The sequence below is a fragment of the Lolium perenne genome, chromosome 6 (genome assembly GCF_019359855.2).
Source record: "Lolium perenne isolate Kyuss_39 chromosome 6, Kyuss_2.0, whole genome shotgun sequence".
NCBI lineage: Eukaryota > Viridiplantae > Streptophyta > Magnoliopsida > Poales > Poaceae > Lolium > Lolium perenne.
Window position 1 is genome coordinate 169,679,987 of NC_067249.2, and position 25,528 is coordinate 169,705,514.

General features: G+C 45.0%; 2 protein-coding genes and 1 pseudogene across 2 annotated transcripts; 1 reads left to right on the forward strand and 2 right to left on the reverse strand.

Moving 5' to 3' along the window:
* The first annotated feature begins 1,087 nt into the window (after positions 1 to 1,087).
* LOC127306961 (receptor like protein kinase S.2) lies at positions 1,088 to 17,961 on the forward strand. The gene is made up of 22 exons (XM_071822336.1): positions 1,088 to 1,751; positions 7,519 to 7,639; positions 7,958 to 8,216; positions 8,322 to 8,550; positions 9,323 to 9,473; positions 9,585 to 9,791; positions 10,509 to 10,595; positions 12,694 to 12,736; positions 12,845 to 13,174; positions 13,276 to 13,504; positions 13,591 to 13,714; positions 13,985 to 14,665; positions 14,816 to 14,863; positions 14,998 to 15,059; positions 15,197 to 15,251; positions 15,355 to 15,394; positions 15,493 to 15,824; positions 15,924 to 16,061; positions 16,167 to 16,318; positions 16,432 to 16,500; positions 16,840 to 16,925; positions 17,386 to 17,961. The coding sequence occupies exons 2-22, from the start codon at positions 7,520 to 7,522 to the stop codon at positions 17,592 to 17,594; spliced, it is 3,651 nt and encodes a 1,216-aa protein (XP_071678437.1). The 5' UTR covers positions 1,088 to 1,751; position 7,519; the 3' UTR covers positions 17,595 to 17,961.
* LOC139832554 (uncharacterized) lies at positions 5,100 to 6,488 on the reverse strand (annotated as a pseudogene).
* Positions 17,962 to 18,080: 119 nt separating the features above from the next.
* LOC127306963 (vacuolar-sorting protein BRO1-like) lies at positions 18,081 to 21,572 on the reverse strand. The gene is made up of 2 exons (XM_051337660.2): positions 20,901 to 21,572; positions 18,081 to 18,790 (listed from the first exon to the last, which is right to left on the reverse strand). The coding sequence occupies exons 1-2, from the start codon at positions 21,498 to 21,500 to the stop codon at positions 18,347 to 18,349; spliced, it is 1,044 nt and encodes a 347-aa protein (XP_051193620.1). The 5' UTR covers positions 21,501 to 21,572; the 3' UTR covers positions 18,081 to 18,346.
* Between the last annotated feature and the right edge of the window lie 3,956 nt (positions 21,573 to 25,528).

The window sequence follows — 25,528 nt, forward strand, 5'->3', positions numbered from 1 at the left end:
ATGGCAGTCAGTTGAGGTTAACAGTAAAGCTTGGTGATTAAAACCAGACCCTTTGTGATTGACATGTCAATGAATCATTATCAAATCGAGACCTTTGTTCTATGATGAACTTGTGTGATTCAGAATGATGAAGGATTTCCCTCTTACTCCCTCCGTTAGGGATTATAAGGCCTCCACGTATCCCTATGTCGTAAGTTTAACTGATGATGTAATAAAAGATATATATTATAAAACATATATCATTAGAAAGCTTAGATGTTCTACTTTCTAATGACATAATTTTTGTATAGTACAATTCATGTTATGTTAGTTAAATTTACGACCTAGGGACACGTGGAGGCCTTATAATCCCTAACGGAGATAGTACCTGGTAGCAGCTGTTGGTAAAAGTATTTGCACAAAATATTGTGAGGCCTCAGATATTTTTATGATGTTAACTATTGCCACAGACGCAAGCCATGGAGCTACCTCCGTGACGTCGTGCATGTCACCAGTCCGAAGAGGCAGCGGCAAGCCAAACATTTCTTTGCGAGGAACATCGACGTGCAGCTGGCGCCCTAGCGCTCAAGCTCTGGAGCATCGAGCCGCGCAACGATTGCATCCTCATTTGGGAGCCATACATGGCGGTGCACCATCGCTGAGATGTCGGCGGTGGGCGATCGGGATGGAAGACATGCACGATGTGCTCGTGGCAGCATACTCGTTGGGCATGAGCGACAGTGGAAGGAGGTGTCCGGCCAAGGTCGGGAACAGGATCCTGATGGTGATGTTCCAAGACACCTCGAGATACATGGGAGGATCACGGAGCAGCAAGGTGTTGCTTTTCAATGGCAAGGTGAACCGAAAGAGCTTGGTGATGGCGCGTTCACCGGGGCGACAAAGATTCAGAGGCAGAGCATGCCAATAATAGGAACTGCACATGGAATGCTTCTAATGCTGATCGTAGGTAAAAAAGATCCGAAACCAAACAGTAGCTCAGGCATATGCTATATTCGATGTGAGTTGTGACTGTGAGTATCCAAGCTATACAAAAGTGATGGTCTGTGGAGTGTAGTGTGTCACTGTTGAGATACAATACAAGGAGGCGTTGAGGTTTAACCGAACGATACATAATGGCAGGGATTATGGCGGTAAGGGAATAGTGGCGATTGGGGGGTTGTTCCCTGGGTGGATTGGATCCATAGCAACAAACGAGGCCTTAGAGGTAATAATACTCTCCACCTACAACACAGATAAAACAATTGGATTTTCTTTAGGTTTTGTTGTTTAGATGGACAAGCTAGGTAGACTTGATTGGTATACAAAGTCTTAGTTTTCAATTTACAATGTCACGTTTCCAATAAATATTTTTGGCAATGCCACCAACCGCCATTATATGATGGTGTTTGGCAGGTATAAAAGGCTCTACTCCACATGCACGTTACTAGCCATAGAGTAGGTGGTGATTAAAAACTAATCCATTCTATCTCCTAGTCAGCTATAGGGCTGGTCAACATCGCACACATCAATAATTGGCACGTATGAGGATGTTGTGTAATGTGCAATATATTGTAAAGAAAAAGCAGAAAGGCAGTAGAAACGACAGCTTTTCCAGCATGATGCCAAGTAGCCCGAGAAATAATGGAATGAGAAGCTCGGCCTCGTGTGGGAGCTCCAAATAAATATGGCCGTCTAGCTCTCTCCGGCCGGACGGTGAGCTGGTAGCTTCATCTGCATACACAGCGTGCTCTGCTGCTCTCCTGGACTTACTGGTAAGTGCCTAGTGCTGTTTTTTCAGGTGGCATAATTTCAGACATATGCTAGATCTGAAACTAAGGAGTCCACTACAGCTGTATATTTTTTTTTGTAATTGGCATAGATCTTCAATAATTACTTGCGACTTTGTTCTATACTACGGTTTATCGCCCTGTGATTTATTTCTTACGAAAAATATAAGTATTCCTCTTTAGTCGACCGGTAACTATTTCTGTGCCTTTGGGAGTATCAGCGAAAGAAATGTATTTTAGCACCCGCCCAGTCTATCGGCTGTTCTTGTTTGCCTGTTCCTTTGCAATGCAGCTGCTCCATTTCCAGGTGTTGAGAGATATAAAAATAGGAGCCAGCTGCAGCTTGTTTTTGATAGGAATAGACAGCTTGTATTCCACAGGGGCCAAAGGCCACAATATGTAGTACATGTACAGGTGGAAATATACAGGAAAACCCCCTAACAAGTGGGGAAATACAATATACAAATATAGCTCTAACACCCCCCCTCAAACTCATGGTGGATCCACAACACTGAGTTTGGAGAGAAAGAAATCATGTTGTGCGCGAGTCTGTGCCTTTGTGAAGAAGTCTGCCACCTGCAACTCTGAAGGCACATAATGAGGCGCAACAACCTGATCCTGTACCTGAGCACGTGTATAGAAAGCATCAACACCAATATGCTTGGTCAGCTCATGCTTGACCGGATCACGTGCAATACTGATAGCACCTGTACTGTCTGACAAAAGTGGAGTGGGTGTCGTAACAGAGACCCCAAAATCTGCAAGCAACCATCGTAACCAGGTCACCTCAGCAGTCACCGAAGCCATAGCCCGCAGCTCAGCCTCAACACTCGAACGAGAAACCGCTACCTGTTTCTTCGTCTTCCAAGCAACAAGCGAACCACCAAGAAATACACAGTAAGCAGAAAGGGAACGACGATCCGTAGGATCACTCGCCCACGTAGCATCAGAGTAGCACTGGAGCTGGAGAGAACTGGAGCTGGGAAAGAATAGACGACGAGTCATCGTGCCACGAAGATAACGAAGGACACGAAGAAGATGACTGTAATGAACAGAAGTAGGAGCTGAGACAAACTGACTCAGAATATGAACAGGATAAGAGATATCAGGTCGAGTGACAGCAAGATAAACAAGACTCCCAACAAGATGGCGATAACGAGTGGGATCAGAAAGAGGATCACCATCAGAAGAGCGAAGCTTAACATTAAGCTCCATAGGAGTCTCAACAGTGCGCTCATCCACAAGAGCAGCACGAGCAAGAAGATCCTGAATATACTTTTCCTGAGAAATGGAAAAGCCATCAGAAGTGGAGGAAATCTCAATCCCAAGAAAATAGCGAAGAGGACCGAGATCAGTCATAACAAACTGATCACGGAGACGGGCCTTGACAAAGGCAATATACTCAGGATCATCACCAGTAATGATCATATCATCAACATATAGAAGGAGAAGAGTGCGACCACGAGTAGAAGTATGAACAAAGAGCGCTGGATCATGAAGACTAGGAGAGAAACCAGCAGCAATCACAACAGAGGCAAAGCGCTCAAACCAGGCACGAGGGGCCTGTTTGAGGCCATAAAGGGAGCGTCGAAGACGACAAACCATCCCGTCGGGAACAGAATATCCAGAAGGAGGCTGCATATAAACCTCCTCACTCAACTCGCCATTAAGAAAGGCATTCTGAACATCAAGCTGGGACACAGACCAGCGTCGAACAGAAGCAACAGCAAGAAGAGTACGCACAGTGGTCATATGAGCCACAGGAGCAAAAGTCTCATCATAGTCACGGCCTTGCTCCTGCTGAAAACCACGAGCCACAAGACGCGCTTTATAGCGCTGAATAGATCCATCAGAGCGGGTCTTAATTTTATAGACCCACTTACATGTGATGGGACGAACACCAGAAGGAGGAGAAACAAGATCCCATGTGCCAGTGCGCTCAAGCGCAGCGATCTCCTCAGCCATGGCAAGCTGCCATTCAGGATGGCACACGGCATCCCGATAAGAAGTCGGCTCATAGAGAACAGAGAGACCGTACTGACTAGGGGAGTAACGGTTGGGAGCACGACGCAGACGAACAGGCCGTGAAGAGCGGTGGTCATCACCAGAAGACAACTCATCAGAGGAGGAGGAAGAAGGATCAGCGGAAGAAATGTCCGAAGCAGGAGAACGAGGAGAACTAGGGGAACTAGACGGAGGAGAAAATGGTGCCGAAGGCACAAGAGGCGCATCAGGATGAGGAGTAGGATGAGAAGAAACAGCGAGAGGTGTGTCAGGAAAAATAAGAAAGGAGAGATCATCCACCGGGTAAGTACCGGAGGTGGGACGAGGATAGAAAGGACGCGTCTCATCAAACGTGACATCACGAGAGATGCGCATCCGACGACCAACGGGATCCCAACAGCGATAGCCCTTATGCTCATCACTATAGCCGAGAAAAACACACTCAACAGACTGAGCGGTGAGTTTGGTGCGTTCGCGAGGAGGAAGAAGGACATAGCAAACACAACCAAAGGAACGAAGATGCGAGTAGTCTGGGCAAGTACCAGAGAGACGCTCAAGAGGAACACCACCCTTCAGAGCAGCAGAAGGCTGAGTGTTAATGAGGTAAGTCGATGTAGCGACAGCCTCAGCCCAAAAATGCGGCGGAAGAGAGGAAGCAATCATCATAGCACGAGAAGACTCAAGAAGATGACGATGCTTACGCTCGGCGACACCATTCTGAGCATGGGCGCCGGGACACGAGAACTGCGCAAGGGTACCCTGCTCAGCAAGAACACCACGCAGGTGCTGGGAGATATACTCGCCTGCGGAGTCAGCACGAAACACACGAATAGGCGTGGAATACTGAGTACGAACCATGGCTGCAAAACGCTGATAAATAGAAAGCACCTCACTGCGAGAGCGCATAAAGAACAACCAGGTGTATCGTGAAAAATCATCAATAAACAAAATATAGTATCGATGACCCCCTTTCGAAGGAAAGGGAGCCGGACCCCAAACATCCGAATGAACTAAATCAAAAGGTCGCTGAGATACAGACGCACTAGTAGGATAGGGAAGCTGAATCTGTTTACCTAACCTACAACCCTGACACGAATGTAAAGACACATCTCCTGAGACAGACCCCAGAAGGCCACGACGAACTAATGACGATAAACGGGAGCCACAAAGATGACCCAGCCGATGATGCCACTGCTGAAAAGAGCCAGTGACAGAAGCAGCAACCGCAGGAGACCTGGCAGAGGAAGTGGCAGTGGAGGGAACGCGAAGCCAGTCTAACTCCCATAGTCCCGGAGACTCAATGCTGTGAGGGCCAGCTCCAACCAAAGCCTAGGTACGACGGTCCTGAACAGCACAAGAATCAGCATCAAGGATGACACGACAACCAGAATCAGTAAGCTGACTAGCAGAGAAAAGATTCATCTTAAGACTGGGAACATGAGAAACATCAGGAACAGTAAAGGAGGAAGTAGAAAGAGTGCCTCGACTAGAAACAGGAAGAGAGGTACCATCAGCCGTGATAACACGGACAGGAGAAAAAAAAGAGCGAAGAGCAGAAAGGATAGAAGACTCAGAAGTCATATGAAAAGAAGCTCCAGAATCCAGATACCACGGGGATGACGTACCTGACTGTGTAGAAGGTGGTGGTCGCGCTGTGCCCGAAGAGCTAGACACAGAACCAGCAGTACCCGACGAGGAAGAGCCTGTAGCAGCAAGCAGACCACGAAGACCACGGAGAATATCCTGATCAGACAGCGCAGCAGCAGAAGAGCCTGAAGCAACAGCAGAAGAGCCAGATGAACCACCCTGTCGACGAGCAAGATACTGCTGACGGAGGTGAGGATGCCTCGTCCAGCAGCCAGAAACATCATGTCCAGGCTTGCCACAGTGAGCACAAGGAGGACGAGGACCACGAGGCTGCTGAGGCTGGCTGTGACCCTGGGTCGGCGGGGCAGAGAGCAGTGGCGGTGCTAGAGAGCGCGACGAAACAGGAGGACCACGAGCAGCAAGAACAGAGGGAACCTCAAGCAGACCAGCACCACGAAGACGAGTCTCCTCAGCACGAAGCTCAGCCAGTACCTCAGAGAGCGGAACACGACCACGTGCCACCAGCTGGGCACGACGCGGCTCAAACTCCGGGCGGAGCCGCGATAAAAACTCAAAGACGCGCTGAAACTCCAGATCAGCGCGCACAGCCAGGCAGCAGGGACAGGTGGCACACACAGGTGTACGAAGAGAGTCAAGCTGACGCCAGATAGCAGCACTCTGAGTGTAGAAAGCATCAATAGTGGAATCACCCTGCTGAAGAGCATGCTCCTGACGAACCACAGACGGATAAAGTGCATCTCCGTACGGCTGATAGCGCCGGCGAAGATAAGCCCATCGAGCAGCAGTGGGAAGAGCCATGAACTCAGCAGCATACTGGGGCAGAACACTAGAAGTGAGAACAGCAGCAGCACGAGCATCCTCATCTATCCACTGAGTGTAGTCGGTCAGATCCAGCCGGTAGGTCGCAACAGCAGTAGAATGCTCCTGAACCTTCCGGACATACTCCTCCTGAGCAGTAGCATCAGCACTCTGAGCGGCATCCTTGACCGCCTGAGTGGCATCAGGAGCAAGAACAACAGGCGTCGGAGCAGTAGGCGCCGTAGGCGCAACGGGGCGCGGTGGACAGGAGACCTCACCGGAAAGCACACCCCAAAGGCGAAGACCGCGCATGTGGACGCGCATGAAGGCAGCGAAATCAGGATAATTCGCGCCATCAAAAATCACCGGGCAGCGAGGAATCGCGACGTAGCCCGATGCAGAAGACATCTCTTTCAATTTTTTTTTTTTTTTCAATTTTTTTTTTTTTTTTTTTTTTTTTTACAGACGGACGGCAGAACGGGCCGACCGGGGCCGAAAGTGGGCGAGAGCAGAGATCGAAGATCGATCTCGATCTCGATCGGCAGTCGACGGACCGACGGGGAGACGAGGCCGGCGGGGCGGCAAAGGTCGGCGGGGTGGCCGGCGGCGAGAGCAGCAGGAGGCCGGCGTGACCGGCGGCGGGAATCGGTCTGGCGGCGGCGGGGCGAGGCCGGCGGCGGCGGGGCGGGTCCGGCGGCGGCGGGGCGGGATCGATCCGGCGCGCGGGGGCAGGCGGAGAAACGAATCCGGCAGTTTTGGCGATCGGGGAGCTCGGGTGTGGGGATTGCGTGGAGATTCAGAGCTGGGGGGCGATTTTGGTGGCAGGGGATCGGGTGAGACGAAGACGGCGGCCAAATCGGGAACCGGTGAAGAAGACCGGGGCGAGCTGACGGCGGTCACAGGAACCCTAACGTGGGCTCTGATACCATGATAAGCTTAGTCCGAACTGATGGAAAGGGCTAGACAATCTACTTTATACATGTCAACACCCCCTCTCACGTGTGACGGGGAGACGAGAAGACAAGTCAACACGTGTAGAGAGGCAAAGAGACAGCGGAAGGCCGGGACCACACGGCAGGAGGCTGCGGGGAGAGGAGATAATTTTTAGAATAAATTGGGAAAGCCAGGATTTGAACTCGAGACCTGGGGCTCTGATACCATGATAGGAATAGACAGCTTGTATTCCACAGGGGCCAAAGGCCACAATATGTAGTACATGTACAGGTGGAAATATACAGGAAAACCCCCTAACAAGTGGGGAAATACAATATACAAATATAGCTCTAACAGTTTTAATTAATTAGCACACGTCTTCATTATTTAACTTAATTTGTACATGCAGCATGGAGAACAAGGGGCATCATGAGCCAAGCAGGCTACCATACCAATTGTTAAAACAGGTTACAAATGATTTCCATGAGGAGCGATTCATTGGAAGCGGTACATTCGGAAAAGTTTACAAGGTATGAACAAGACAATGTTTGCCTCTAGTCTACTACCCATGCCAAATCTAGGTGTAGAGTGTAATATGTGAATTTTTCAGATCACATATTAATACATCATTTCATAGGAAAATCCACTCACAAATACTGCATGGTATATTTTTGTTTCTAGGTATTACGAAAATGTAGTTACCTCTACAAGCATAAATAGGAAAAAGATGTATGTTGAATAAGACTAGATAGAGCAAATCATATTGCTTGTAGTTCCTACATTTCTAAATTATCATCACTGCTATATCACAAGAAGAACGACAGGTATTAACTAGACATGTCGGACAGGGTGTGAGTGAAAATGGTGCACAGATTGCCGTGAAGGTACTACATAACATTTCAGGACCAGATGATAAGGAATTTCACAAAGAGTTTGACAATCTTAGGGGGCTCAAGCATCCAAATATTGTAGAGTTAGTGGGCTTCTGCAATGAATCGGAGGAAGAACTTGTGGTGTTTGAAGGGAAGCAAGTTGTTGCTGAACGTTTGCGTATGGCGCTCTGTTTTGAGTATGTGCACAATGGTAGCCTTCAAAAGTGTATTTCTGGTAATTAAGTCGGTCCACATGTGCATCAATATTTATTTCGCATGTGAACATTTATTCTTTAGATTGCATTGTTTGATCATAATTGTTTACTTTGCTTTGTTGCAGATGCAAATATGGGATTTAACTGGCATACACGCTATAGGATAATCAAAGGAATATGCGAGGGTTTAATGTACCTTCATCAGGGACTGGAGTATCCCGTAATGCATTTCGACTTAAAACCAGATAATATATTGCTAGACAAGAATATGATACCGAAAATCGCAGATTTTGGTTTAGCAAAGCTCTTCGGCGAAGAAAACACAAAAAGGACGATGAATTCTGTAGGTACATGGTAAGCATTCTATCCAGCAGTTGGGCCTATCTAAATTTAGAAGTTTTCCGCGATGCTTATTTTTTTTATCCTTTTATTTTGAAAAAGGTTATATTAAAGAAAATATTAAATGCACCTATGATCATTGAAATAGTCTGTCTCACTCACTTTGTTCATTGTATTTAAAATACACAAATTACAATCAAACCCTAGGTATGAGTGAACGAGATGGAGCCTGTAGGGTGTAGCAAGCTAGCCAGTAAAATTGGATTTATTTTTTCCTGGTAAAATAGTATAAAAAATATTATGAAGGAGAACCATAATTAAGATAAAGTGTTTCTTCCCACCTAATATCCAACTGCATCTAATCTTCAATTTGATTAGCTTTCTATATATGTTGCTTTAATATTGGTGTTTGTTTCTAAAAGAGACTATTGAGAAGCAAATATCTCATTAATGTGCTGATTAGCTTCATTAGTGTTTGTTTCTTCCCACCTAATATCCAACTGCATTTAATCTTCAATTTTATTAGCTTTCTGTATATGTTGCTTTAACATTGGTGTTTGTTTCTAAAAGAGATTATTGAGAAAAAACCCCTCATTCATGTAGCTTCATTAAGTGTTGCACTTATTTATTCCATTTCTCTTTGACAACTTGTTGCTTTTTGCAAAAAAATTAATAGTCGTTACACTTGTTAGATGCATTTGCTTGATGTACAATATTTTTCTAATGAAATATGTGTCTATGTTGTTGTGTCTATCTAACAAGTTGTACCATACATGATGGCATGCAGTGGATATTGGCCGCCAGAATACATAAAACATCAAATTATATCAAAAGAGTTCGACATATTTAGTTTGGGTGTTATCATTGTAAAGATAATGACTGGACATGAAGGCTACACTTGTATTGCCGACATGACAACCTGCAAATTTGTTAAGCATGTAAGAACATTTTTATCTTTTTGCCATTTTCAACAATCTATATTCAAAAAGCTCGAGGTTATATTTTACCTTTTGTGCTATCTCATTCTAACTTCAGTTCCAATATTGGAGGTACATGAAAATTGGAGGAACAAGCTATGTCAAAAATTGAGTCACACATCATTAGAAGTATACTGCAATCAAGTAAAGAGATGCATTGAGTTAGCACTAGATTGTTTGAAATCAAACCGACAAGAAAGGCCTACTATACAAGATATTGTTTCTAGTTTGAACGAAACAGAACCCATGATAAGTGACCAAGGACTGCAGATAGAACAGGTGCCATCACTTTGTGACAGATATAATTCAGAAATTATGTTATATTTTATTACAATGCATACTGTGATATGTTTATCATCAACAGGGACCTCACCTTCAATTTTTCAAGCTAACCATTCAGATCAAATTGGCAAACTGTAATTATTTCAATGGGTCTTTTTTTGTACCCATTCCTTTTTTGCAATTTTTTTTATACCCATTCAAATGATTAGCTCTCGCGAAGGATTTTTAACTACCATGTCACCCAATTAGTTTGTCTTTGATCGAGTCTTGCCATTAACTTACTGTTGAATTATTGGTACAACTCGGAATGATTTAATGGTATACTATCCCTTAAAAAAATGTATGGATGACTTTCGCTACTTTTTTTAAATTATAATATGCTTAAAAATGGTAAAATAATAAGTGAGTCTAACCCACTTTGGTTAAGAGAGTGGATGTACAACTCAATCACCTCGGGTTCTAGCCCTCACAGATGTTGTGGAGGCCTGCTCCTAAAGTTTCTTCATCCGCATACTTATACACATGCTAGTGGTCAGAATTCTAAGATTGCAACTACACGCATATAATTTTTTTAATACTAGTGGTCAAAGTTGTGAAGTGTTCACTATACACCTTATATTTCTGAATGGACGGGGTATGTGATAATTGCAACAATAGGATGAGCTCAGATAACATTATCACTTATGTCCTTGTTTGCTCTCTCTATGTATATAGTTTTATAAAGAGGATGATGGTGAACCCGCCTTCTCTTCCAAAAGCAGCAGGAACAACACCGCCATCAACTCGGGCCTGCTTCTACAAGTTAGTGCTACTTTTAGCAAATAGTTGCAACAAATAAGGTCCATTCTAAACCAAAAACTATGGTACTTAATCAGATTTGATACTTGCACTTGTCAATTAAATCCTCTAATAATGTCTTGGTGTGAAAAAAGAGACGTGTAAAAATAATTGAAGGACATTATCCACACTCTTCATTCTTGTGCCAAACTTCAAATTGGACATGTATTTTCAAATGGAAGGGATGTTATTTATCCACCTAATAAGAGTGTAATCTACTACAAGTCAGTCCATGTGACAAGAGTTAAATTATAGATTTCCATAAACAATTAGATTCGTCTACATTGTTATAATCTAAAACCACCACAATCGATGGTGCAGAGAATTTTTTTCGAGAAAATGCGAAGGACCTTTGCAATTCATTTCATTGAAAAGATAGAAGTTTTACAATCATCCTAGGAGGTGGTTACAAGTGATTGTACAGAAAACTAATGAACATCCCAGGTTGGCGGCATGATGACGCGCAGGCCCTGGGCGCCCGCTCGAGACCAAGGCCTGGCTTCCTCCTTGATCAGGGCAACTCTAGTGTTGATGGACGGCTGGGCCTTCTCGAAGATGCAGTTGTTGTGCTGTTTCCATACCATCCAGGGTATGAGCAAGGTTGCAGATGCCAGACCCTTGCGCATAGGCTTTGGAGTTCTCTGACAGGCATCCATCCACCAGTCCAGCAGGGAGGCAGTATCGTGGCTTGGCGCGTCGCATGGCAAGCGCAGCCAGGCAAGGGCCTCGTGCCAGACTTGTCTGGTGAAAGAGCACTCGACAAGCAAGTGGTGTATCGTTTCTGGGGCCTGATTGAAGAGGGGGCATGCAGCGGGATGTTGCAGTCCTTGTCGAGCAAGCCGATCGGCAGTCCAGCATCGGTCCAGGTCGGCAAGCCAATGGAAAATTTTGACACGCGGAGGTGCCCAGCATTTCCAGATCATCTTCCAGGACGGCGATGAGGCAGAACCGTGGAAGGATACGAGGTAGCAAGACTTGGCGGTGTAAGTGCCACTCGTAGTCCACTCAGTGGCGGACCTAACCGTCCCTAAGCCCGGGAACGCACCCAGGCTTTCGGCCGGCCGTGCAGCTTATTTTGATGAAAATTAGATGAAAATTTGACCGGGCTTATAGTGCCCAGGCTTGATAAAAATCTTGGGTCCGCCACTGAGTCCACTTCTACAGCAGGTTGTCCGACACGTCTGTGAGTAAGGTGTGCTCAACAGCGTGCCATAGCAACAAGTATTACCCGATTTCGTGTATTCCTAGGACCCCATGAATGTCTATGGCCCAAGTATTTCCTCGCAAGCCATCCGAAACAGTTCAGATCTTCGTGCATCGCCTGGGAATGCACTCATAGAGTGCAGGTGCTATCTCCTTGACAGCACGTCCGGCGATCCATCGATCCTCCCAAAACAGAGCTTGTCTGCCGTTGCCCAGCGACATCGTGGTGTGGAGAATACCAGCACTAAAGCACCGGATCCCATCAGAATTCTGATGGTGCAGAGAATAGGTCCTACATAAATGAAATGTGATGTAATTTTATCTTGTTCACTCCACTCCAAAAAGAAAGGCTTATAAATTTAGTCAAAACTCAACGCTTTGTAAATTTGAGCAAATTTATAGACAAAATATGAACATATGCACTACCAAATCAAAACCATTAAATCCACTATAAAAGATTTTTTTAGTGTATTTATTCGATATCTTAGATGTTGGTATTTCTTTCATATATCTGGGCAAACTTATTGAACTTTGACTTTTGACCAAATTTATAGGCTTTATTTTAGGAACAAAGATAGTACTCCCTCCGTCCATTAATACATGTCCGAAGGTTCGTCCAAATTCAGATGTATCTAGGTACTAAAGAGTGTCTAGATACATTTGAATTTAGACAAACTTTTGACATCTAAAAATAGTCAGAGGTAGTATCATTTTATTGACATATATAATAGGTGAGAGCCTACAAAAGTTTCGTGCGGAAATGTGATCAGACGTGTCTTTTAAAAAATAGACAAGGCGCAGACTAGTTTTTCTTTTATGTACTCCACCAAGTTAATTACTTAATTTGTGAATTGACCAGGTCACGGTGGAGCTAGCAGATCGTACCATTTGGCTGTGGATATGCCATTGAGCTTACTAGAAGAGATTACAGATAATTTCTCTCAAGAGCGAGTACTTGGCAACAGTGGGTATGCGGTGGCTTACAAGGTATGTGCTATTTACATTTTCAGTCCATCGATCGAAAGATTACTCCTCTTGTTTGAAAATCCGTGTAGTAAGACAGCGATGCCAAATTAATTTGCAGGGAATCTACGAGAATGGACAAGTCATTGTTGTGAAGAAATTTAGCTCACCACGAATTAGTGATACAAGGTTTGCTCGGGTGATTCAATGCCTTATGAAGGTCCATCACAAAAATATCGTACAATTCATTGGCTACTGCGTGGATACACAAGAAAATAGGGTACTGTACCATGGAAGACTTAGATTAGCTAATATTCAAAGTAGGTTACTATGCTTCGAGTACTTGCCAAATGGAGCAGTTGACCAGTATATTTCAGGTACATAAGACAAGGCAGTACATGGAGGATATCAATAGTAATATTTATTTGTAATTTCATAGAAAAATGCTTCTTGATACAATTTTTGTTTACTTCTCCAGCAATAAGCCCTGGACTCGATTGGCATGCACGCTACAGAATAATTAAGGGCACTTGCGAGGGCTTAAGATACCTCCACATGGAACGAGGCCTTGTGCACAAGGATGTAAGACCTGGCAATATATTGCTGGATGAGAATATGATGCCAAAAATAAATGATTTTGGTATGTTAGTGTTTTCAAGTGGGGCCGATGAACGTGCCAAGGCCGGTGCTACTAAAATTCGATCGATGTAAGCAAAAATGCCTCTCATCTTGTATGCTGAGGTGAAAATGCATTTTCCTGGCACTAATCCTATTTCATGGCTCTACAACACAGCGCATATATGGCACCAGAATTCATTCATCGCCAAGTAATCTCTTTCAAAAGTGACATCTATAGCCTGGGCGTCCTAATCATTGAGATAATGACAGGAGAAAAAGTCAATCTTGACACCGAGCTGGTAGGAAAAGTTTAACTAATGTTGTGTACGATACTCATGCATATACTATTATACTCCCTCCGTCCCATGAAACATGTCTTAGATTTGTCTAAAATTTGGATGTATCGAATATGTGTCCGCTAGAATTTCCTTACGAGTTGAACTTAGATAGAGATATGATAGCCATGGTAGTTGATAATTTGGAAACATGCATGGTTACTTTTTTCTGGAAAGTCATTAATTGCGTCAACGTTGTGTATGTATGTGTATTCCATCCAATTTGCTGCGCAGGTGAATGAAGCCTGGAGGAAGAGGCTACAAAAGGCAGTCAAGGGCATGCTATTGGAAGGATATTGCCAACAAGTGAAGAAATGCTTGGAAATAGCTTCCTTGTGCGTACAGCACGACCCGAGAAAAAGGCCCTTCATGGACAATATTGTCAATATGCTGAACGAAACAGAAACCTCCATTCAAGAACTAGCACTGGTTCGCTCTGAACTGCTTGATGTTCAACCTCTAGAGCTCTGCTTCCTCCCATTCATGCCGTCATTGGAACCAAAAAAGAATAAGGTCATGAGTTCCTCTTCTAGCTGCTCCCTGCAGCTAAACAACAAGGGAGACGACCGCGTCGCATTCATGCTTGTGGCCAACAGCCCCAAGAGGTACTTGACAAAGAAGCCGCTCTGCGGCGTTGTGCCTCCAAGGTGTGCTTACACCCTTACTCTCACAATAATGGCCAGTAATCAGAAGCAGCCACCCTCATCTTCAGACAGCAGTGACTTCTTCACACTATATAGCGTCATGTTGGGTGGATACGACCTCTTGGATGTGGACAAACATCACGTCATCGCCGAGTATGACAAATTCTTTAAGAGTAAACAAACGGCTAGTGGTGATGAGTTGCAAGAGGTAATGCTAAAGGTTATTTGTGATCAACCAGCTGCCGAATCTGCAGGGGCATCGTCGCCTGAGGTAATCTTTTATTTTATTTTATTTTAATAAGGTGACCTAGCTAGCTAAGCAGCTAGTCTGCTCTTTGGTCAAAGAAACCCCGATGTACTTGTTTGTTTATTTTTTGTGACATCAAAACGATGTAGTTGATATGTTCCATTGTATTCTTAGTTTCCTTGTTGTCGGGTGATCAGGCAGCCAACTCAGCCGAAAGTTAAGGTGATTTTCTTTATGTCATTCTCTTTTTGGTACCTTAACTTCCTTCGTGTACATGTGTGTTGCAAATAGAAGCCTTAATTGGATGGAGAGGGATTGATCATGTTATGCTGGCTTTCCTTGGATAATAATTTCAGATCATAACCACACCTGATGCTCAACAAGTATCATCCATAGATGTGCACCCAATGGAGAAATGGTGAGTGTGTGTGTGCACCTCTAGATTTAGCTAATAATTATACATTACATTGCAAAATAATAATGTACCACCAAGCCACAACGAACTATATGTTTTACGTTGGCAAGTAATAATTCTTGGTAAAATAATATATGCAGGATTATGACGACGAATCACGTGGGAAGCCTTCGTGTTTGGAACTACCAAACAATGGTATGGTAGTCATAATTTTGCTTCAAAAGTATAATATTACTATGTATGCACGTGTATACTCAAAACTGACTCAAGTTACTACGCATATGTGTCTCCGGCACAGACAACGTTGAACTCTTTTGAATTAGCGATATATGAACCAGGCAAGCATGCATTCATAACTTTTCGTCGACTTGAACTTTTTGTTGCTCACACATCACCATATATATGCTAAATGATCTCACATATTCTAGTCATGCAGTTCATGCAGCTAAATTTATTACACGAGAGAAATGGCTCATCGCTGGTGATGAAAATGGGTGCATCCATGTGTACGATTACAGCAAACAAGAAGGTGTTGAGAGCTTTGATGCTCATGATAGTAACATCACAACTTTGGATGTGCATCGGACGCATCCTTTTGTGTTGTCATCTTCGTCCGATGATGACCACATGATTAAGCTTTGGGATTGGAACAAGGGTTGGGAATGCACTCAAAAATTCCAGGGGCACACTGATAGAGTGACACAGCTGAAGTTTAACCCAAAGGACGCCAGTAGTTTCGCCAGTGCTTCCTTAGATGGCACGGTCAAGGTTAATTTTCTTTATATCTTCTTATTTATTTATGTTAGTTCCTTTAAATTTATTGATTTATTATTTTCATATGCACTTATAATTGGTATTAACTGGTAGGTATGGAGTATTTGTTCCGATGAACCCAATAACATCATGACGTTGGATGGCCAAGTGGAAAGCCTCCTCTGTGTTGATTACTTCATACGCCTTGACCGCCCTCATCTGATTGCTGGTTCTAAGCATAAGACTGCACAGGTAATCTTAATATCCTACATATATAGTACATATAGTCATGATAAATTATTGTAATGATTCTTGTTACCCACTCTGTTTTCCTTCTTTGTGTGTGCATTGAATCAGATATGGGATTTGGGGATAATGGAAGGATGTGTTCATGAGCTAGAAGGGTCTGCAGACCGGATCACAACCGTCAATTTGCACCCGGAGCTTCCTATCTTAATTACAGGTTCACTTGATGGAACCGTACGCATATGGGACTCCACAACCTACAAGTAGTGATTCTGCCCTGGCCACATATATAGCTCTATGTATTATCCATGTGTAAATTTTAAATAGTGCTAGTACATTACTTAGTTAACCCTGCATGTTCTCCCTTACCTTGCAGGCTTGAGAACATAATCGGTTTCAACCTTGGTGCAGTTCATGCTTTTGGATGTATAAACGGCTCGACAAGGTGATGGGCAATTAATTTCATGTCCTTTCTCTAGTTTTCTAGTTTCAAAATAGTAATATGGCATATGCGTGTGTATATATTATGTTGGCGAACTGTAAGTTACGAGAAATCAATTAAAGGTGATCTGTGCAAACTTTGAAGTTCAATGTAGAAACACATAACTAATAGGCATTCAAAACTTATCGTGTCATTAGCCATATTGATATTTGAACTTTGCTCACCTTGTATTTAGTATTCGTGTCATCTATCCTCTCATATATTCGATCCACAGATTATCTCAATTCTTTGGCTGCACGAAATTTACTGGTGAACTCAGGACGTACTGATTGATTTGTGTAGGATCGTGGTTGGGTGTCACCAAGGAATAGCAATGGTGGATATTTCTTTCCCTTCCCTGAGGGACCACACCTCCGAGTACAAATATGGTACGTCCCACACCTCCTAAGAGCATCTCCACTCGTCTCCCCGCAGAGCCCCCCACGGCCACTTTTTTTCATCCGGACGGCGAAAAACGGCCCAGTCAGGCCCCCGGTTCCTCGTTTTGATCCGGATTTGAGCCTATTTTCGTCCGGACTCCCCATGCCATCCCCGGCCCCCCGGGGAGCGCTCGGGGACTCCGGATGAAGCTAAACCAACCGCCCACGCCCACGTGTCTCCTCTTTCGTCCGGATTCCCCGAGCCGTCCTCTTTTTCCCCGAGAAACGCCGCTTGGGGAGCACACGACTGGAAATATACTGCCCCCCACGCCAAATCTTCCTCCAATCCGGACAAAAATTTCGCCGGATTTGGGCGTGGGGAGCGCCAACGAGTGGGGATGCTCTAATATCGTCTTCAAATTCCATATCCCGCCTTTCTTCCCATCTCTCACCCTCTCGCTCCCTCTAGAACGCAAGAAAATGGCACGTAAGCGTAGGCTTCGGCACCTACGGTCAAAGGATTTAGTTGCCAAACTACATCATAGCAAGAGGATTGCCATAGCCGAGGCCACAAGTCAGATGTCATCCAGGAACTTCATGGACGCCCTCGTGTTCGCCCTCAGATCTGATGGTGCGCCCTTTCCGGCAGACGATAGCTGTGCTGCCTGGTTCGACTAGCCAGACTCTGACTCCCCCCGTTCTCCATTGACACCGTCTCTGGACTCGCCAACCCCATGATCGATCAGCTCCAAAGAGGGACATATATCAAGACATTTATCGGAAAAAATCACCACGCTTATAATCTTATCTGGGTTTAAGCTTGTGTTGAACTGAAGCTGCATGCACATTTGTCTTGGTACTAAGGACGAATGAGGTATATCGATCCTGAAGCATGATGAATGCTAGTTACTCAATGTAATACATGGGAATGTAAGAATATAATCCTCAATGTGCTATAAGTCATGAGGTAACCAAAGATAGTGATATCACTTGAGCAAAGCATACCTTACCAGATGACTCTAGATTTAACTATGACGGTCTAATCGACTGATACATATCCATAAACTTCTGAAGTGAAGTTTACTCAACTAGATCATTGAAGTCCTACATATCGCCCCAACATGTCTTGATGACAAGATCATCTACCACACGGATTTCTTGTGCTAAAACATGAAAACTGGCCACTTACTGAAATGTATTATTCAGATGAACACTTCACTGCAGCACAAAAAGGGGCAGCCCAGGGTAACTCCAGCAGTAAGAGACTCTTACCATATCATAAGGCTCAACGAGAATGGTCCTGGCTTGACAAGCCAACTGACACTGGCTACAATACTAGATACAAGACCCAATATACAAAGACTTCTGCCAGAATCTTTGTTTCAGCAGACAATCTTTACCATGCTTCATGGCAGCATCACAGCATTCAGTTATGAGGATTGAATGCCAGTTTCCGTCTTCGCATCCAAGACCTCACTCGTGGAAGCAGACCGGACAAGCGAAGCTGCCGGCAGAGGAGACAACGTTTTGGCTGCTGGGATTCGCATAAGATAGATGCGGTTGTTCTCATTCACTGCCCTCTCCAGGCTCCGGCTCATTTCTTGCTCTAGCCTGGTAACAGAATCGTAAAGGGGCGCAGGGGTTCCCCTGGCAGTTCTCTTTGCATCAGCAACTGCATTGATCCCAACCTGTAGCCGCGCTATCTCCTCGCCGATTTCTGTCTTCTCGTGCAGTTCCATAGCGTACCTATAGCAAGCTTCTGCATTGAATTGAGCTGCCTTCAACTGGATGTGAGATGACCATGATCTATCGAAGTGGTTCTGCAGCGGAGGGATAACCAATGCAGCATAAGCTTCTTCGTAGTACAAGGCAGCCTGTATAAAGAGAAAGGCCAAAGGTTATGGTACTTTGTGCTGTCAATTTTTTTTTACTATGAATGCAAACAGAATAAAATTAGAAACGACCAGCTATGCAAACAACTATGTGTACTATTATCTGTGCCACTCCAATAAAATGATAGGAAGAAGTATCTGTCAAAACAAAATGATAGAAAAAAGTTGTATCGATTCAATAATATAAACTCCCAACCTTCCTGAACGTACTGATACAATCCTAATACTTTTATAGCGTATCACAACAATTCTCTATAGTTCAGTGTTTTGCTAATCCAAGAAACATACTCCAGCATTTTCCTCATGTGGCGTGACATCATGCAAAAAATATCTGCCACGCAAAATCACACCAATCATGCACTCATGTAGCTAATATTATTGAGAGTCAAATCTCTTCTGTGCCTACTCCGGAACTCACCATTCACCTTGCAACAGTTATGTGGGAATAGACCTACCACTACCAGCAGCAAAGGTGCTGCAACATCACTTTGGTGCCAAAAAGGTTATCAACCTCCCCCTCCCATCAACATACCAAGGCTGCGACCCTCATCAACCAGTAACATCAGGACATGTTACAATATCCTAACAACCCCAACATGAGCAACACAAGGAAGTATTAAGGTCGGGTCTAGTGGCAAACTGGCAACCAGGACCTGTGATAAATTGACAGAATTTGATCTGACAAATAATTCTAATATGATCTTAATTTTTCGTTCAGGAACCATCTAAATCTAATATGATTGGATGAAAGCTCCACCAATCTGCATTAATACTAGATGTTCTGACTTGATTGGTTGGTTGGAACTAGTTAAAAGGTTTTTTTTTATTTAGATCTAATACTCCCTCTGATAAAAAAATAATTGTCATGAAATGAGCGAATTTACACACTAAAACGCATCTAGATACATCAATACATGCATTTTTGAACAAGTATTTGGATCGGATGAAGTAGCTAAGATGGAGGGTGACAAGACAAGTTATGAGCTCAGACATGCAATGTAATGCCATGACAGTTGTTGTAGTTTTTGCGGAGCCTGTAAAGCTGCTTCTCAACTTTCTTCGGAACTGTTTTTATGTTTTCCTTGCCTTTGGACTTTGGAGTATTGTTAGGAGATGTATGTTCTTGAATATTGTTTTGTATCCCACAGTAAATGGCCTCAGAGTCCGAAACTCTAGCGATATGGCAATGGGAAAGCAATCACACTTAATATACTACACTAAAGTTCTTAGCAATTCCTCGAATAAATATACTAATCCAAGATCTATTGTGGTTTGTGAGAGTACTGTCATTGAAAAGAAATCTAAGATGGCAAAAGCATTAACCAGAATCACAGCCTTACCTGCATAGCAGAAATAGGGGCTTGAGAGAGTTTGATACTGTAATTGGCACAAACCTAAAACTAGTTCCTCAAAACCTCAACTTGGAACCATCTAGCAAACCTAGAACAATCCCCACAAAACATCCGCACACACTCTATATAGATGATAACATAATACATATTCTATACAAAAATAAATACAGGTGAACCCCCAAAAGGCGGCAGGCACGTATCACCACAATGCCACTGCGGAACACCAAGCAGAAGGATCCTCCTCGACTTTTATCCGATTTAAAAAATATATTTTCTTTATCTTTTCATATTGGCAGATCAATATTCTTGAAAATTAATTTGTATTCCACAAAAGACCACCTTGAAGTCTGAAACTCAAAACTGTTTCGCCATGGCAGTGTTAAAGCAATTATGGGATATAGCATAATACACTGAATGCCTAGCATATAGAGGTTCTAGAAAAATATTATGCAAGTTATTTCATCTACTAATCTAAGTTTGCCTGTGTTGGGGTCCTATGTGAGAGACATGGAGAGGAGCTGGATACTTCAGTTGGCGCAAACTTCAGATCATTACCTACCTAGTACAACATCACCTTGCAGCAAAACATTCTCCTGGATACTGCAATTTTGCCTTTGTATGTACACTATACAGATCTGGGATTTGTTTACAGTCAAAAACCCTCGAAGGGCCACGGACACGAATCAATGCAATGCGACTTGGGGAAAACGCACAGGCCAAGCAAGGGCAGCAAATCTAACCTGCCTGGCCACCTTGGAGCAGGCCGCCGGCGAAGTTCCGGCCGCGAGAGCGCGCTCGAAGCAGCACTCCTGCGCCTGCGCGAGCATGAGCCGCTCCAGCATCGCCGAGGCCTCCGGGCTGATATCCACCGTCCCCTCCTGCCCCTCCATCATCTCCCCGACCGCCCGGAACGCCCCCGCGGCGCGCTGGAACTCCCCGCACGCCGCCTTGACCCCGCCCTCCGCCGCCCGGTCCACGGCCGCCGCGATCCTCGAGGAGGCGGCGCCGACGTTGAACACGACGGCGGCCTTCTCGAACCGGAGGAGCGCGGAGGTGTGCTTGAGGTTGGGCCGGAAGGCGTCGTGCCAGGTGAAGGCTAGGTTGTCGTCGAAGGCGCAGGGGTCGTCGCGCGCGGAGTAGAGGAGGCGGTGGTACCGGAGGAGGAGCGCGCGGCTGGATGAGGGCGGCTGGGTTTGCGGGCTTGGGACGGAGAGGCACGCGCGGGCGTCGCGTAGATCGGCGAAGAAGGGGGAGTTGAAGAAGTGGCGGTCGCGGAAGAGCTCGGCGGCGGCCGTCTTCTTCTCCGGCACGGAGAGCATCGGCGGCAGCTGGTGCGACATGACAGGCCTGGACCTTGCTTGGATGGCGAAGAGGAAATTTTCTCAGTTTTCCCCTTTGTCAAAACAAAACAAAAAAAAAGTCGGTTTTCCCCCAAGTTCTTTTAAGTAATAAGTAGTACTCCGTATATGCAAATGTCCCTTGAATTCAATTTGACATCGCCTAACTAACATAGATTTTCCCTTAGTTCTAGACATGGAGTTTATGAAAAATAATGTGTAGCGAGATTCGTGTTTCTAGCTAGACGAAGTTCAACTGTCGTGCATTCTGAATTTCTGCATGAACCAAAACCATAGAAAAGTTTCAAGCACGTCTCTTGGGGCTTACACAGGAATTACACACACGGATGGAAGCCAAATGATGGTGGAAGATAAAAGATGTGGGAAGAAGTGTATATATAGAAAGATTTAAGCTTGGTTTGAAAAGTTGTCCTAATATTTTTTGGAACACAAAGTGGATGTGGATGTGAGGTAGTTTGATAATGTGCTCTATGTGTTTGTAAAAAAGATACAAGCCCATTTTAGAAAACAACATATTTTGTTGTATCATAATGTCACACAACGTGAAAAAGGGATGGAGATTCAAATGATGCTCACTGCCTTCAAATAACGTTCTTGGACGCAATTATGCTTGTTAGAACATCTCCACCCGCGTCTTCCAAAGCGTCCCCAAAGGGATTTGGCGTGCGCCGGACCAAAAAACCGTTCCAGCCGCGTCCCCCAAAGCCCATTTTTGTCCGGCGCGGCCCGATACGGTGTTCGGCGCCCCGAGCCCGTCCCCGTCCCACAGGGGACGCTCCGGGGACGCCGGACACACCGAAAAGCGAGGCGGGCTCCCACATGTCGGCGACTATTTGCATAAACCGTTGGTTCGCGCCTCTTTTCTCGTCGCTCCTTCCTTCCCACGCCTCCCACCCCACCGCCGCCGCTGGATTTCCCGGCCGTTTGGGCGTCTGATCTCTGCTGAGAGTCGGCACCGTTGTCGCGGCTGGGGCTCCCGCCGGTCGTGCCGCCGCCGCCGCTTCGCCAGCGCGTCCCAGAACGCGCCGTCAAATCCGCCCCACCTCCACGCACAGAAGGTGCTCGACGACTTGCCAGGTAGGCGCGATTGGCCGCTGTTTGTTGCGTCGTCTGCCTCGGCGCAATTTTAACCATTGATTTTGCTTTAGCCATGGACATCGACGATGAGATGCTTGCCCTGCTGCTGGAGGACGAGCAAGCCTTCGACGACGACCTGCGGGAGCATTTGCTGATCATCGCGTCCCTTCAGGACATGGTTGACGCTGAGGCGGAGAAGAGGAAGAGGCCGCGCCGCGGAGGATCAAGGCCGGGAAGAAGGAAGTCGAAGCCCCGGCAGAGGATGGAGGGGCATGTCATGCTGCACAACGACTACTTCGCCGATGATGCAACACATGCAGACAATTTTTGGCGCCGATACAGGATGAGCAAGGGGCTGTTCGTGAATATCCTCCATGGAGTTCGAGAGTTCGACCCCTACTTCAAGCTCAAGCTCGACGCTGTAGGCGTTGTTGGGTTCTCGTCCATTCAGAAGTGCACCGCCGCCATGAGGATGCTTGCATACGGAGCACCTGTCGATACACAGGACGACTACCTTCGCATGAGTGAGTCTACTGCCATTGAGTGCATGTACAAGTTTTGCCGAGCTGTGGTGGGAAAGTTTGCAAATGCTATTTGAGAGGGCCAACTGAGGAAGAGACTGCAAGGATCATGGCACAAAATGCTGCCAGAGGATTCCCTGGAATGCTTGGAAGCATCGATTGCATGCACTGAGCATGAAAGAACTGCCCGTTTGCTTGGAAAGGTATATACAAAGGGCGTCATGGATATTGCAGTGTGGTGCTTGAAGCTGTGGCAGATTATGACCTGTGGATTTGGCATTCTTTTTTTGTCATGGCGGGATCACACAATGACATCAACGTGTTGCAGCAGTCTCCGGTGTTCAGCAGACTAGTGGAAGGGCATGCTCCACCATGCAACTATGAGATCAATGGCCACGAATATACCAAAGGCTATTATCTAGCCGATGGTATATATCCAAAATGGGCCACTTTTGTCAAAACAATCTCGAATCCATCAGGTATGAAGAATTCCCACTTTGCTACGTGATAGGAGGCTTGCAGGAAGGATGTCGAGCGGGCATTTGGTGTGCTTCAAGCATAATTTGCCATTGTCCGGTACCTGCTCTAAGCTGGTCTCACGACCAAATGTGGGAGGTGATGCAGGCTTGTGTGATCATGCAGTCTCCGGTGTTCAGCAGACTAGTGGAAGGGCATGCTCCACCATGCAACTATGAGATCAATGGCCACGAATATACCAAAGGCTATTATCTAGCCGATGGTATATATCCAAAATGGGCCACTTTTGTCACAACATGATCATCGAGGATGACCGCAAGAATCATGCTAGGTCACATGTTGGTCCCTATGAGTGTGAAGGCCCTCTTGCGGAGGTTGATCATGAGTTGCCTGCAGATTTTGCTGATTTTCTCGCCATGCACGCAGAGATCCGTGACAATAATGTTCATGATCAACTTCAAGCTGATCTCGTTGAGCATTTGTGGAGGATCAAAGGAAATACCGTGGCACCTTGATGTAGCATCTAGCCCTATTTACTATATTTGTTTACTTGTTTTATTGTTTGTTGTAATTTAATTTGAAAACAATCCTCGCAAACATTTTTATTCGTATGCTATATTTGATTCTGTGTTAAAAAGAAGTATTTTAAATGTTTGGGGGACACGGCTGGGGAGCGACGTCCCCCCAAAACAGCACGAACAAAACACGTCCCCCAAACGCTCAATCCGACGCGGTTTGGGGACGATTTGGGGAACGCGGCTGGAGATGCTCTTAGAGGGTGCAAAACCCCCTCATTTTGGCCCCTTGATATTGCCGAGCTAATGTACCTACTAGGTGGATACCCATGGGTCACATTTTTTTATGCGAGTGATACCGTTAGATGTGACAGTGCTTTGTAGGTCGGGGTAGTTTGGGGTCTTTGTATCATTCTACGAAAGACGCTCTCTCCAGCGGTTGAAGCTTGCATGTGCAGCCTTCTTGGACAAGGGAAGGCTTTCCTGTGTCAAAAGGATCGAGCAACATTAATAATTTTTGCGATTCACATAATTGTTTCTTGCAGCATGTATGTTTTACCATATTTTTTTTTGTTATGTACTTTCTATGTGCATCACCTTGTAAACTTGGTTGAGTGTGGCTTATTAAATTAAAGTCAAGCTTGTTTTGAGCCTTCTAAAAGCATCTTGTAAAGAATGACTAATCACAAGGTTTTGATCAACACAACAACTATAAGCATCATCCCATCGCAAAGACGTAAAGAGTTAGAGGAAATATGGAAGTGTGGCGAGTGTTAAGGTTCAATGCTAGTTTAACAATGAAGATTTGCTAATCCTAGTGTGGACGGTATTGTACTATGATCAATTAGCACAAAGATTTGCTAATCCACTAGTTTGGGATTTGCTAATCTTGGCTGAGCTCTGAAGAGCGGCTGGGTTGTTCAGAGACGGCCTAGCAGTAGTGGATAAGTGGAGATGCTGTGAGTAGTCCCATAGCGTGTGTGTGCTGTCTAGCGGCAGTATGGGGTTGCACTTTGTGGCGCTTGTGCCTAGAGTGTGTTGTAACGCTGGCCTTCTGGCCTTTTCTTCTATGAAACCGATATGTCTATCCATGACGTATCCTTGAAAAAAAATGATCAATTAGCACCAACTTCTAAAGTCAATTTGAAGTAAAATAGTAAATTGTCTTATAAATAAGGTTTTAAATGACCTTCATATATTTTTCATCTTAACTTTAGATGAACTAGCAGGCGGTGGCGCGGCGCACGCTGCACCCGTGGCCATTTGTTTGTAGTCGGTGAGCAGAAGATTAACAGCGTATACACTTTTTTTTATTGGAATTACGACATATAATTTTTTTTTAGAGAGCCATTGTTCGTTTTGTTCACGACCGGCCCAGCTTCTTTTTGTTCGGTGGCTACGGTAAGGCTCTTTAACTGGG

What these genes read in the sequence shown, in the direction of transcription:
- LOC127306961 (XM_071822336.1), top strand. Translation starts at nt 7,520, where the DNA reads ATGGAGAACAAGGGGCATCATGAGCCAAGCAGGCTACCATACCAATTG. An exon ending in GTGCACCCAATGGAGAAATG is followed by an intron (nt 15,060 to 15,196) that starts GTGAGTGTGTGT and finishes TAATATATGCAG; the next exon opens with GATTATGACGACGAATCACG. An exon ending in CCTTAGATGGCACGGTCAAG is followed by an intron (nt 15,825 to 15,923) that starts GTTAATTTTCTT and finishes ATTAACTGGTAG; the next exon opens with GTATGGAGTATTTGTTCCGA.
- LOC127306963 (XM_051337660.2), bottom strand. Translation starts at nt 21,500, where the DNA reads ATGTCGCACCAGCTGCCGCCGATGCTCTCCGTGCCGGAGAAGAAGACG. An exon ending in GCTCCAAGGTGGCCAGGCAG is followed by an intron (nt 18,791 to 20,900) that starts GTTAGATTTGCT and finishes CTCTTTATACAG; the next exon opens with GCTGCCTTGTACTACGAAGA.